This window comes from Humulus lupulus, chromosome 5 (genome assembly GCF_963169125.1).
Source record: "Humulus lupulus chromosome 5, drHumLupu1.1, whole genome shotgun sequence".
NCBI lineage: Eukaryota > Viridiplantae > Streptophyta > Magnoliopsida > Rosales > Cannabaceae > Humulus > Humulus lupulus.
The window spans coordinates 241,642,114-241,656,225 of NC_084797.1; the positions used below are offsets into that span (position 1 = coordinate 241,642,114).

Here is a 14,112-nt window from a genome sequence, read left to right on the forward strand (position 1 = left end):
ATTGAAGAAGGCTAAGAACATATGCAAACAAATTAGGAAAAAAAATGAGGAAAAAAGATAGATCACTCTCATAGGATATTATTTGGAAAAATTACACATAGAACTGTAAATTTTAAAAAATAAATAAAAAATACATAATTTTATAAAAATTACAAAAATACAGATAATAATTTGTAACAATTTTGTACTCGTCAGCTATAATTTTCTATTTAGACTGTAAATGTTGTTTACAAAATTGTAATATATGGTTACAAATTTGTAAATTTTAGTAACAAATTTGTAAACTTCGTTTACAAATTTTTATGATTTTACGATTCAGTATTTACGATTATTCCATCCCGTATTTTTATATATTTTTTTTATAGATTTCATATTTTTAGTATTTTAAAATAAATCTTAGGTAAATATGTGAATTTCCCATATTACTTTGAATGAAAAGAAACATCTATTCAATTTGATTAAATTTAAGGATGAGAACCAATAAAATTACATCTGTTCAGAACTTACCATTATAAGAATTTAAAAGATTAAATTTTTGTATTGGACAATCATTGCACATTTTGTATGAAGTTATATATCCTCAATCGAACCATGATCGCAAGATCACCAAAGTTCAAGAAAGAAAAACAATTTAGTTAAAAAAAAGGTCAAAATCAATTTATAAATGCATTGAATAATATCAATTTAAATGGAGTAGATAATGTATTTCCGCATCAATTATTAAATTTAGATCAAATAAAGAGTGTGGTCACAAAGTTTAACTTTGATTTAATATTGAGATATCAATTCGTTGGTTATTATCACTAAAAAGAAGAAAAAAAACTGTCATGACTTTTATGTCAATTTAATAATTAACATTTAATTAATCTCTAAATCTGAAAAAAAAGAGTGAGTTAAAAGGAATTAAATAAACTAAGGCCAATTCCAACCCAACTGCAAAATACCAAATTTGTTTTGATATTCCCATATTCAATCAAACCGAACGGTAAACATTACAGCAAATATATAATATTTTATTATTTTAGTATATAGTGTCACACTATATATAGTGTGCAACTGTAAACGACGGCAAACTTAATTTATAATATAATAATATTATTAATACAACTTTTTAAATATACAATATATTTATTAAATATAATAATAAGAAGATATTATATTTTATTAAAGAATATATTTTTTTGTATAATTTTTAGTGTTGTGATTAGAATAGAAAAAATATATAATGTTAAAATTTTATTATTTTACTGTTGGTGCATCACAGCATATAGTGTTATGGGTTGGAAATGTTCTAAATTAAATTAAACAAGAGAAATACCATGAAAATTTTAGAAGATTCACGTAGTAGTATCCCTTTTTTTAATGCACGAAGCTTAGTTGTTGGGGTTTTTCACATTGGAAGAGCACAAAACTAATATAATTGTTCAAATTTGCTTAGATTTTTGACACATGTAATTTCCTACTCCCTATACAATATTTAAATAGAGAACCACTTGGAACAAACTTTTATAACATTAAAATTAACAATATAATGGGATAGGAATGGTTTAAAATTTATATTAAGGAACAAAATTACAGGAAAACAAAGTTGTCCATCCCAAAAAAATGCTCATCACTCTCTGAGGATTTTTATCAAACAGTTAACAGAGTAGCCAAAGTGATAAGATTATATATTACAGGGGACAATTACAAAGAACAAGCTCTTTATTTGCAATTTCCCCATGCATCGAGCGGTGAACTAAAAAAAAATCATAAATAAAAACAATTGGTGTAATAACCCTTTCGTTTCATTTCAATTATAAATTTAGAATAAAGTCAACCGAGTTTCCGAACTGACTGCTCAGCAACCAATCAATTTATGCCACGTAATATTGGAATGATGCGAAAACCATAAAGGAGCTGAGGGAGTCCCCAAACACTTATGACACTTGGCACTGTAAGAAAAGGGCAAGGGGTAGTTTGGGTAATTCATGTTGGGCAGAACAAGGGAACCAAAAGACAATTTGGTCTGAAACTATTTTGACCCTCGTTACTCAATCTCACTTTCTAACTTTCTGGTTTTGGTAATTCTCTCAATCCTTAGTAACCCTCCACTTTTAAAAATCATTATTTTTGACAAATATATAAAACTCACGGAAATTTCTATTAGGTGGTTCAAAAAATGTCCTACTGATTGAACTCTTTGTGTTATTAACATGTAAATAATTTTTTGTGTAATTTTTTTTTTATGGTTATGTATATTATAATTATTTAGAATATACTATAAATTTTTATAAAATTTCAAATAATTAACAATTCGAAAATTAGTTTAAAAAATTGTTGCACGTGTACTTAATTTTTTATGCATTGAGAACAAAATGTTTGAGTCTAATTTTTGGCATTATAATTATTCACAAATTTTTAAAAATTTGTAAATACTTTAAATAATTACAATATATGCTGTCATAACAAAAATCAAAATCGCACCGAAAACTATTCACAAATAAAAAAAATAAAAGAACCGAAACCCAATAAAGTTTTTTTGAAGACCTGTACCATATAATCCTCCAAAATAGTATTTTAAATATTTACAAATTTATCAATTTTTTTTAGGTAAATTTCATTAATTCCAAACCGACCCTTCATGTATAGTGCCAGGGAACACCCACATGACCCTATTCTTCTCGCAACCGTTCAAGCCCTCCAAAATAGAAAATAAATATTTAATTTTTAATTTTTAATTTTTTTTATTATGTTTCACTGCCAATATTTTTAATTAATTAATTATTTTGTTCATTTTGCCTCAGCTTCTCAATATATAGAGACTTGAGCTATTGCTCTTCGATACTCACTCTCTCTCTCTCCCTTTATCAAAGACTCTCTCCTTCACTCTTTTTTGGTGGGTTTATCAGAAAATTTATACCTGATAAACCGAACCAGCATTGTCATTTCTTTCTAACAATCCACAAAACCCAGTGGAAATTAGAGAGAAAATATAATAATTTTGCCTCATTCGTTCTAGTAATCACTGAAAAAGTTTCGTTCTTTGATTGCCTTGTCAAAATGGAGAAGGCAGTAGCTACTCTGTTTCTGGTCTTGCTCTGTTTCCCGGTTGCTTTTTCCGGCCATGACTACGGTCAAGCTCTGAGCAAGAGCATTCTGTTCTTTGAAGCTCAGAGATCTGGTTACCTTCCCCATAACCAAAGAGTTAATTGGAGATCTAATTCTGGTTTGACGGATGGAAAGACCAGTGGGGTAAGTAACCGAAACAATGCTCTGTTTTTCTTTTCATACTGCCAAAAGATAGACCATAGTTTCTAACTATATATATATATATATATTTCAGGTGGATCTGGTTGGTGGGTACTACGATGCCGGTGACAATGTCAAGTTTGGACTACCCATGGCATTTACGGTAACGATGATGTCATGGAGTATAATCGAGTACGGTAAGCAAATGGCTGAGAACGGTGAGCTCGGGCACGCCATGGATGCTGTCAAGTGGGGAACTGACTACTTCATCAAAGCTCATCCTGAACCCTACGTTCTCTATGGAGAGGTAAGTGCCTAAAAAACAGAGTAATATTAGCTTTGACATATATTTATTTATAATTTTAATTTTTAACTCAGAAAAAAAAGTTTTTTTTTTTCGTGGGTCATTGTCTTTGTCGAGTGAATTAATGTTTTTTTTTTTGGTTTAGGTGGGAGATGGTAACAGTGACCACTATTGCTGGCAAAGACCGGAGGATATGACCACTGACAGAAGAGCTTACAAGATTGACCCGAGTAACCCCGGGTCGGATCTCGCCGGAGAAACCGCCGCCGCAATGGCTGCCGCCTCCATCGTCTTCCGCCACTCCAACCCCGCCTACTCTAGCGAGCTCCTCCGCCACGCTCACCAGGTCCTTACATTTTTACTACACGCTTTGATTATTATTATTATTTTTAATTTTATTTACATATTTATTTTAAAAGTAAAATAGAAAAAAAAAATAGAGAAAAAGTTATTCAAGGAAGTTGCTTTTGTGGAAGGTGGGGGACCACTTTAGGGTTCAGTTATGGAATGCTTTTGTAACCGGCGCATAGTAGCTGAGTACGCTATCATCCGCCGAAGATGGTATAGTAACTGACATATCGTGTTCTGTCACTAAGATTAGGCGTTTCAGTCTACAGAAACCTTTTAATGCGCATCAAGCGTACGTTAGCCTAACCTTTGTAGTTAATAAGGCAGTTGTGTGGGCCCAACTTAATATTGTTGTCAGATGGGCCGTTGTCACTGTAACTAATGTTATTTCGGCCCGTATTAATTTTTATCATACTTTAAAAGATTTTATTAAATAAATTTAAAAATACAAAGTAAAAACGACGTCGTCTAAGTTCATATTTACTGTTCTCTGCCACAAATTATGGCCAAGTGTTAGTTGACCGTACAAATTCATGTGCGCTTAAGTCACGTGAGAGTCTTTGTCGGTGATTTCGTAACGGCCTTTACCAGTCCTCGCCCACACCTCACGTTTCATATCCATCCTTTTCTGTATTTTTGTTTTTTTTACTAAAATACCCTTTTGTTTTTACTGGAATTGCATTAGAACCAAAATCTAACGGTTGTCGTTCGTTACTCTTTTTCAGCTGTTTGATTTCGCCGACAAGTACAGAGGCAAATACGACAGCAGCATCACCGTGGCCCAAAAGTATTACCGGTCCATCAGTGGCTATTATGTACGTAACTTTCTGGCCCAAAATCGAGCCCATTAAACAAGCTTTCTTTGATTTGAGCTTTTTTTAATTGGGCTTTTCTAATTGGGCTTTTGTTGTTGTATAGGATGAGTTGTTGTGGGCCGCTGCTTGGATGTACCAGGCCACTAACAACCAATACTACTTGAGCTACCTTGCTAATAATGCTGAAGCCATGGGAGGAACTGGTTGGAGCATGACTGAGTTCGGTTGGGATGTTAAGTATGCTGGGGTTCAGACTCTTGTTTCCAAGGTACACTTTCTCCATTTTTGACAATCGTATTATATGAAACACTATTATGTTTTGTTGTTAATATTTGCTACTCTTTTGTACAGTTCTTGATGCAAGGAAAGGCTGGTCGGTATGCACCAGTGTTCGAGAAGTACCAGCAGAAAGCAGAGTACTTCATGTGTGGTTGTATTGGTAAGGGTAGCCGGAATGTTCAGAAGACTCCTGGCGGCCTTATCTTCAGGCAGAGGTGGAACAACTTGCAGTTTGTGACAAGTGCTTCTTTCCTCTCCACTGTCTACTCTGACTACCTCACTTCTTCCGGCAAATACCTCAAGTGTGCCTCCGGCACTGTTGCACCCTCTCAGCTTCTATCTTTCGCAAAGTCTCAGGTAATCAAAGTTAAATGAGCTATTGTAAAAATCCCAGATGTTGTTTGTGAAATGTTTGTTGGAAAGTAGTTGAATTGATAGGATAGTGTTCTTAATCATTGAAATGTTATTTTTTAGGTGGACTACATTTTGGGAGACAACCCCAGAGCAACTAGCTACATGGTTGGGTATGGAAACAACTACCCTCGTCAGGTTCACCACAGGGGTTCTTCCATTGTTTCCTACAAGGTTAATCCTAAATTTGTTGCCTGCCGAGAGGGTTATGCCACTTGGTTTAGCCGCAAAGCCAGTGACCCCAATCTTCTTACCGGTGCCATTGTTGGTGGCCCTGATGCTTATGACAACTTTGCTGATGAAAGAGATAACTATGAGCAGACTGAGCCAGCTACTTATAACAATGCTCCTCTTCTTGGCATTTTGGCTAGACTCAGCAGTGGTCGTTCAGGTTATAACCAGCTCCTTCCAGGTAACTATTTCCTCATTCTTTAATAAGTCTGTCCCTTTTATCTTTTAGTTATTATTTTTTCTAATTTGGATTTGTTGTTTTCAGTGGTTGTTCCAGCTCCAAAGGCTGTTACTCCACAAAAGCCTAAGGCATTTAACCCACAAAATCCTGTTCCACAGCCTAAAACAAGCCCAGCAACTCCAGGTACTGACAGTTGTTTGAATGTTGTTTGTTTGTATGATTATTATTAGTATTCACATCACTAAACTTAACGATATTAGAATGAGATAATCTGACTCAGGAACTTGTTTTGCAGCTTCATCTTCTGGCCCAATTTCAATACAACAAAAGATGACAACTTCATGGATTTCAAATGGAAAAACTTACTACAGATACTCAACTGTGGTGACCAACAAGTCCTCTAAGAATGTCAAATTCGTCAAGATTTCGATTAACAAACTCTATGGCCCAATCTGGGGTCTCACCAAGAGTGGTGATTTCTACACATTGCCATCATGGCTCAACAACATACCTGCTGGGAAGAGCCTTGAGTTTGTTTACATTCACTCAGCTTCTCCAGCAGATGTTGCAGTCTCAAGCTACACACTGTCTTAATAAGGAAGACAAAGATACACCAAGGAAAGGAGTTTTCAAAGTTTCTGGGGTTGGATTGTATAAGAGTTGTGCAGCTATACAAATGCAGTCCAGAAGGGTCTTTTTGCCTTTTTTTTTTTTCTTTCTTTCTAAATTATCATGTTTACTTGTGTTTTGGGATTTGGGTAGGTTTTATAGGATGATATTAGCTAAAAGAAGCTTGAAGAACTGGGGAAGAAAGGAGCGAAGAGACAATTTAAGAAAAGTGCTCATCCTCTTTCACCTCCAGTACACTATTTATATAGACAGATTTGAGAGAGAGAGAGAGAGAGAGAGAGAGAGAGAAAGAGAAATAGAGAGAGAGAGAGAGAGAATGAGAAGTGATATTAGTGACTTCTCAAATGACACCAAGAAGTCTATTTGTAATTCAGAGCAAGCTTTGAATGTCTTTGCTTTTTGTGATTGTAATGTTGTAAGCTTTGCAACATTTTGCTTTTTTAATTCCAATATGAATATAGTTTGTGCAGTTTAATCTTGTCTACTTATTTTTCTAACTTTTACTCATGTTTTATTCATAAATAGGCCTTTCCGAAAGGAAACTGAAGAAAGAGCAAAATGAATGGGAATTTTTGAGAATGTTGAGTGTTTCTCAATGTGACAAAATACATTCCTAATCTCTTATTTATAAATAGGAATTGTAAAAGACTCCAACTTAAGTCCAAAATACAAGGAGGCTGTAATAAAACAGTTGGCAAAGAATGGAAAATTCATAATCTTATACTTTTAAGAAAACAATTCAAACTCGCATCCTATCTACCTAAAAAATAGTTACAAATCTATTTATTGAAATCTTATGATCTAATTTAATCATTGATTTCCTCTCTCTCTCTCTCTTGTGAAAAGCTCTATATATATATTTGATTTATATCAACAATTGCCAATATCAGGTCCATAAAATCCCCGGCAAGTACTAAGTTAGAATTCTTGTGCAAATTATAGTGCATTTGTGATTGCGGCTGCAATTTTGCCAATTGCTGAAGTGATAACTGTTTTCTTCAGTTTGTTAAGGTCTCAGTCTGAAATCTGTATTGATTTCACAAACCAAGGGGAATTGTTGGAGCTGCTAATGTATACAAGCTAACCACCGCAACCCATTAAGACTTGTTGTGCTTGCAAACTTGTTAAGAAACTCAACAATCACAACTTGTAGAACAATAGCTATCCCCACCATTCCCATAAACAGCTGGTGTTTGTGAATGTCCTGGAACACATTCTGCTTCTTTATACTTCTTGAATTGAACATGTTAAAACTTGGCAGAGTACAAAAGCATTGAGAACCATTGTACTATTGGCTTCTTCGGAGACATGAAAGATTGACTTGCCTTTAAATTGTAAGATCAAGAGGACTGTTATTTGGTATGAAGTTTGAGCCAAAGTGTTCCGCCACATGTAGCTTGTTATTAGTTTCTCCATCTAACCTGGTAATGGGGGGCTGTACATTAGTTCATCATGACTCGATCCCTCTGTGAGAAGAGTTAGAGCACCTAAAATCTCCATGATCAGATTCACCCATAACAGTTGCACAACTGTAAAAGGAATCTCACCAACTGAAGCAGCTGCAACAAAGTTGATAGCCAGAGCTGAGATAATCACAGTCAGTTGAAACTGGACGAATTTTTGGATGTTGTTGTACAATGATCGTCCCAACCTCACAGTTTTGACAATAGAAGTAAAGTCGTCATCTAAGATGACTACATCTGAATTTTGCTTGGCTACATCAGTGCCTTGTTTCCCCATAGAAATTCCTATATTAGCTTCAAGCAAAGCAAGGCAAGAACATCATTAAAGCCATCTAGTGACTGCAACCACATGACCTTTCTGTTTCAGACATTGTACAATCAAAAGCTTGTCAAATGGGGAGCACCTTGCCATCACACGTATGCTTTCATTCTTCTTGATTCTCTGTTATATTGTGTAGTTTCGAAACTCCACACATCAATTTGTTGTTCTTGGGACTCTAGCATTCCGCACTCAGCAACTATAGCTTTGGATGTGGAAATATTGTCTCCTGTGATCAAGTGGATTGCCACTCCTCCAGATTTGCAGGCCTCTACTGCTTGCTTACTTCCTGGTCTACATGGATCATTGAGACCAACCACCCCAAGCAAAGTCAGACCATCTTCTTTGAGGTTTGGTTGGGTCTTGATCTCAACATTGCATTCCATTTCTGTGGGAATTGTAATCCACAGAATACATAATTAACAACTTGACTGTTAAAGTTGTTATATTGACTGTTATATTCGGTTAGATTAGTTTAGGTGCACCAAGGTTATTTTAGTCTTTTCTTTCCAGCTGTAATTTTTTTCTATTTAAAGCCTTGTAATCTCTTGTAATAAGAGACAGAATAATTCATACTGAATTAGAGAGATAAAGAGTGTTCAGAGAGAAGAGAAAGAGAGTTAGGAAGTTTGGGAAATCTGAATCCAAGATCAGTGTTCTTGGAAGAAAACTCAAGCTGAGTTTTAGAAGGGATTTCACCTAGATTCTTGGTGGTGCACTAAACTGATCTTCAGCATTGTAATCAAGTGATTAACAGAGAAAACAACTCAGGGGAGTAACAGGAAGTAGGTCCTTTGTTTGGCCGAACCTGTATAAAAATTTATGTGTTCTTTATTTTTCAGTTTTATCATTTTAATTTCTGGTTTATTGCTTTTGCTAGTAAGATCAAATTAACTTGTTTACTTTGTGAATGTGTTGAGTTCTGTGTCGTAAAATATACAACAATTTCTTCTTCTGATATTAGGTGGTGAGCAAAAGCAATGCACCAGAGGCTACTAGCTGCCATGCTGTAGATTATTTCATTAATTTTACACACTGCATTTTCGTCCAAGGACTTTATGGTTCCATCACTGTCTTGATAACTTGAGCACTTTTCTAGTACCATCTCTGCAGCTCCTTTCCAGTGGATGTAAACGGTTCCATCAACGTTTTTCCTCAACAAAACCCCACTTCGTTTCATCACCGAGTTAAACGATTCAACATGTAGAACTTCATAATCGTATTTCAGTTTGTCAATGTCCATTCCCAAATCAAGAAAAGCCCAAGACAGAATAGCTTTCTCTGTTGGATTTCCAGCAAATTCAGGTTCAGAACCTGATACAGGTTTGCATATGCTATCTGTTGTGTTCAAACCAACTCCTTGGTAAATAGACTCAGTCCTATATTGTTGGACGAATCAATTAGCACTTGCCCGAGCCAAAATTTAACCACTTTCATTTGATTCAAAGTCAAAGTTCCAGTTTTGTCAATACATACACACAGCCTATTGTCTCGCAAGCTGTTGGATTCCCCATCAAAGCCTGGTCAGCTGTCATTCTCTTTGCAGAGTAAGCTAGTGTTTGTCTGATAGCCAAAGACAAACATTTTAGGCATGCGACCACTGTGGTAGCAACTGTAATACCAACAATTGGCACCACTTCAGTCATAACTTCGTGTACATCTGTTTTGTTGCCGTCGTACTCTCTTTTTCCATCCTCATCTTTTGTATTCTCTGAAAAATAACGAATTAACATGACTAGAAGAAACACAAAAGCAACTGCGAGGCTTAGCTTCTCAACTGGGGAAGCTATTTTGTTGAGATGATCTTGCAAAGGTGTTTGTTCGTTCCAACTGGAATGAGGCAAAGATATTGATACTTAGGCAAAATAATTACACAATCTATAGAACTCAAAATTGAAATCAAAAGACAAAAGAGATGAAGAGAGAAAAGTGTATTGAAAAAAAGAGCAAAATGTTCTTATACAAAAAAATAATTAGCAAAGCCTTGTAAAAGGCAAAATATAATAAAATAACATAAAAAACTAAAAATACTAAAATATCCTTCAGATAACAATTCTAACATCCCCTCAAACTCACGATGCAGAAGCAATAAGCATCGAGAGTTTGCCTACTAGAAAGTGAAAATGAGAAGTAGAATGCGACTTAGTAAATAAGTTAGTTATCTGTAAAGAAGAAGGAACAAAAGGCAAAGTGATAGTGCCAAGCTTCAGATGGTGACAAGTAAAATGGCAATCAATCTCAATGTGCTTGGTGCGTTCATGAAAAACTGAATTGTGAGCAATCTGGATGGCGCTCTGATTGTCACAATACATAGGAGTGGGTTGAGAATGAAAAACACCCATATCTTCAAGCAACCATCTTAACCAAACAATTTCTTTAGTAGTAGATGACATAGCGCGGTACTCTGCTTCAGTGGAAGATTGTGAGACAACAATTTGTTTCTTACTTTTCCAAGAAATAAGAGAATCACCCAAAAAGATACATAAACCAGTAATAGACTTCCGATCTGTGGGATCACGATCATGATCGGCATCGAAGTAAGCACAAAGCTCCAAGGAAGAAGTGGATGGAAACAAAAGGCATAGAAATACAGTACCCCGAAGATACCTCAAAATGCGAAGAACAGCTGCCTAGTGAACAGTAGTAGGAGAGGCAACAAATTGATTAACAATGTGAATATCATATGCAATGTCGAGGCGAGTGATAGTGAGATAAACCAAACTGCCAACAATAGTGCGATACAAAGCAAGATCATGCAAGGGAGTGCCATCAGAAGGAGAATACTGAACATTGAGCTCAAAAGGAGTGGCAACTACTTTTGTATCTGTAAGACGAGCACGCTCAATGATGTCAGAAGTGTATTTTGACTGAGAAAGAAGATAGCCTTTTGGGGAGAAGGCAACTTCAATACCTAGAAAATACCGAAGAGGACCCAAATCCTTCATCTCAAACTGGGAAGCTAATTGAGACTTTAACACTCCAACTCCATCTAAATCATCACCAGTAATGATCATATCATCAACATATAAGGAAAGGAGAATACGACCTGCATCAGTACACTTAACAAATAGAGCTGAGTCATGATTACTAGGGAGAAACCCAGGAGAAGAAATAACATTAGAGAACCTCTCAAACTATGCTCGAGGAGCTTGTTTGAGACCATACAAAGCTTTCTTAAGTTTACAAACTTCTCCATGATTGTGAGGGACCCCAAGAGGAGGAACCATGTAGACTTATTTATGTAAATCACCATTCAAGAAAGCATTCTTAACATCCAACTGACATATATTTCATTGACGAGCAGATGCAACTGCTATAAGAGCACGGACAGCAGTCATTTTTGCAACAGGGGCAAAAGTTTCCTCAAATTCCATACCATACTGTTGAGAAAATCCCTAGCCACCAATCTAGCTTTGTAGCGTTCAACAGAGCCATCATACTTGGTCTTGATTTTATAGACCCAACGAGAACCAATTGTATGTTTACCAAGAGGTAAAGATACCAAATCCCAAGTATCTGTCTTGTGCAAAGCTGAAAGTTCCTCATTCATAGCATGCTGCCAAAGAGGGTCAGTAACTGCTTCTTTATAGGATAAAGGCTCAGAGAGACAATGAATAGACACTAAAATGAAGTGAAAGGGGTAGAATAAGATGAATAAACAAAATGTGGTAGTTTAGTAGACATACGAGTGCGCTAAGGATAGCGAGGAGGATCCACAATATTAGAAGGATCTAGAACAACTGTAGGCAGAGGTGTTTCAGAAATGTCAGCCTGCGAAATACCAGTATCAATAACTCGAGACCTGCGAGAGTAATGAAGTGGAAAAGGGACTATAGGAGCAGGAGAAGATTCAGACTCTATAGTTTGAGGAACTTGAGGAGAAAAGGTACTTGTATGCTCACAAAAAAGATCAATATGAATAAGATCTTATTTGGTCAAGTTGTGAGTAGTGCCAAGAATAGAAAAGAAGGGTATATGCTCAAGAAAAACAACATGGCGAGATACATATAATTTTTGAGAAGTTGGATCAAAACAACGATATCCTTTTTGGCCATCACCATAACCAAGGAATACACTAAGTGCAGAGCGTGATGACAGTTTTGTATGCTCTACACTAGGACGAAGAACAAAGCAAGTAGAACCAAAAACTCTCAAAGAAGAATAATCAGGAATATATCCGTATAATTTTTCAAAAGGAGACAAACCTGAAGTGATTGAAGATGGAATCTTATTAATAAGGTTGACTGCAGTGAGAACTGCTTTTCCCCAAAACTGACTAGGCACAGATGAGGACAACAAAAGAGAACGAGCAGTTTCAATAATGTGTCTACGCTTTCTTACAGCAACACCATTTTGTTCAGGGGTATCTGTACAAGAAGTTTGATACACAGTTCCATCTAAAGCAAGCAAATCACAGAATTTATTTGAAGTATATTCACCACCTTGATCACATCTAAAACATTTAATAACAGCAACATTTTGAGTTTTTACATAAGCTTGAAAACGATCATAAATATCATAGAAATCAGAATGACGTTTCATTAGAAAAACCCAACAAATCGAGTGTAATCATCAACAAAAGAGACATAATATCTAAACCCTCCTTTTGTAGCAATGGGAGAGGGTCCCCACACATCAGAATGAATTAAGTCAAAAGGTGCAATAGAGAATGAAGTACTTTTACTGAAAGGTAAAGCAGAAAATTTAGCAAGTTTACAACCACTACAATCAGAAATATCATGAACTTGCAAATTTCCTAAGGTTCTCGTAGAAGCTAAGAATCTTAAACGGGAAGCTTAATACTGGTAATCTCAGCTCATCCAAAACATATAATCCCCTCCCCCCCCCCCCCCCCCCGCCTACGGCTGGTCCCAATCAGCTTCTGAGACTCCGACATTAACGCTCTTCTGAGCCATTTAATGCAGATGTCGATTAGATCTAATCTTTTATCAGCTTTATGTTCATGACGCTTGTGCCGTTTCTGGCTCTTAGGTTGGTAACACACGAACAATGCCAAATCTGAATGGTCAGGGCCATGCACAAGTAAGCAATGCTATCAAACATATATTATATGTCAAATATCCAAATACAGGGCATTCAACATGCTTACTTAACAATTGCTAGCATAATTGGAATCATGCATAAACACAGAGACTCAAGCTCTGAACAATCTCATATTCAATATTCATGGCATGCCTTAATCACATGTTTCTCGTGCATCACATGCATCACATTTAAACATCCAACATGCATCAAGAATAACCATGCATGTCACATATGGGGTGCAGTTTTTTTACCTCTTGTTCGAGCGAGAATTAGAACAAGAACGACCCCTGAGAATGATCGACCATTTTGATTCCTTAGCGGTTACCTAATCATAACCAATTATAACCTCCATTAATGAAAATCAACAATAATAGGGTCTTGACCTAAACCCCACTCTCGGGACCTCGAAATGTACCCACACGGTGAGTTGATTCGATTCCGGGCCCTAAAGATTGAAACCCCGAACCAAAAACCCTTAAAAACACACAAAACTGGATTATGATGGAACAGGGTAGCGCCCCAGCGCTCTTTCCAAAACCAAAACGCCCAAAACCACCCTGAGTAGCGCTGTAGCGCCCCCTAGTGGGCGCTACAGTGCTACACTCAGCCAGAAAGTGCCCTGAAACTTTCTCCTTCGACTCCTCCATTCCCAACTTGATTCCAATGCTTCCAAACATCAAATTAAGTCCCAAATGAACCCAAAAAGGCATTACAACCCCAAGAACCCTAGCCAAAAACATCCCTTGAAACTCAACTTTCCAACTCACAAACCAGCTGAAACTCAAATGGAAAAACAGAGCAAGAACTAATGTTTTTATGGCTAGAAACTCCCCTTAATCTCAGCTTAGCCTCAT

General features: G+C 36.2%; 1 protein-coding gene across 1 annotated transcript; it reads left to right on the forward strand.

Moving 5' to 3' along the window:
* Positions 1-2,830: 2,830 nt before the first annotated feature.
* LOC133778590 (endoglucanase 6) lies at positions 2,831-6,905 on the forward strand. Its single transcript, XM_062218569.1, has 9 exons — positions 2,831-3,234; positions 3,326-3,538; positions 3,681-3,881; positions 4,609-4,698; positions 4,802-4,966; positions 5,050-5,334; positions 5,452-5,800; positions 5,885-5,983; positions 6,096-6,905. The coding sequence occupies exons 1-9, from the start codon at positions 3,043-3,045 to the stop codon at positions 6,392-6,394; spliced, it is 1,893 nt and encodes a 630-aa protein (XP_062074553.1). The 5' UTR covers positions 2,831-3,042; the 3' UTR covers positions 6,395-6,905.
* Positions 6,906-14,112: the final 7,207 nt, after the last annotated feature.

Excerpts from the sequence above, each read along its gene's own strand:
- LOC133778590 (XM_062218569.1), top strand. The coding sequence starts at position 3,043 with ATGGAGAAGGCAGTAGCTACTCTGTTTCTGGTCTTGCTCTGTTTCCCG. Across the intron at positions 3,235-3,325 it reads CGGATGGAAAGACCAGTGGG|GTGGATCTGGTTGGTGGGTA; the intron begins GTAAGTAACCGA and ends TATATATTTCAG. Across the intron at positions 3,539-3,680 it reads CCTACGTTCTCTATGGAGAG|GTGGGAGATGGTAACAGTGA; the intron begins GTAAGTGCCTAA and ends TTTTTGGTTTAG.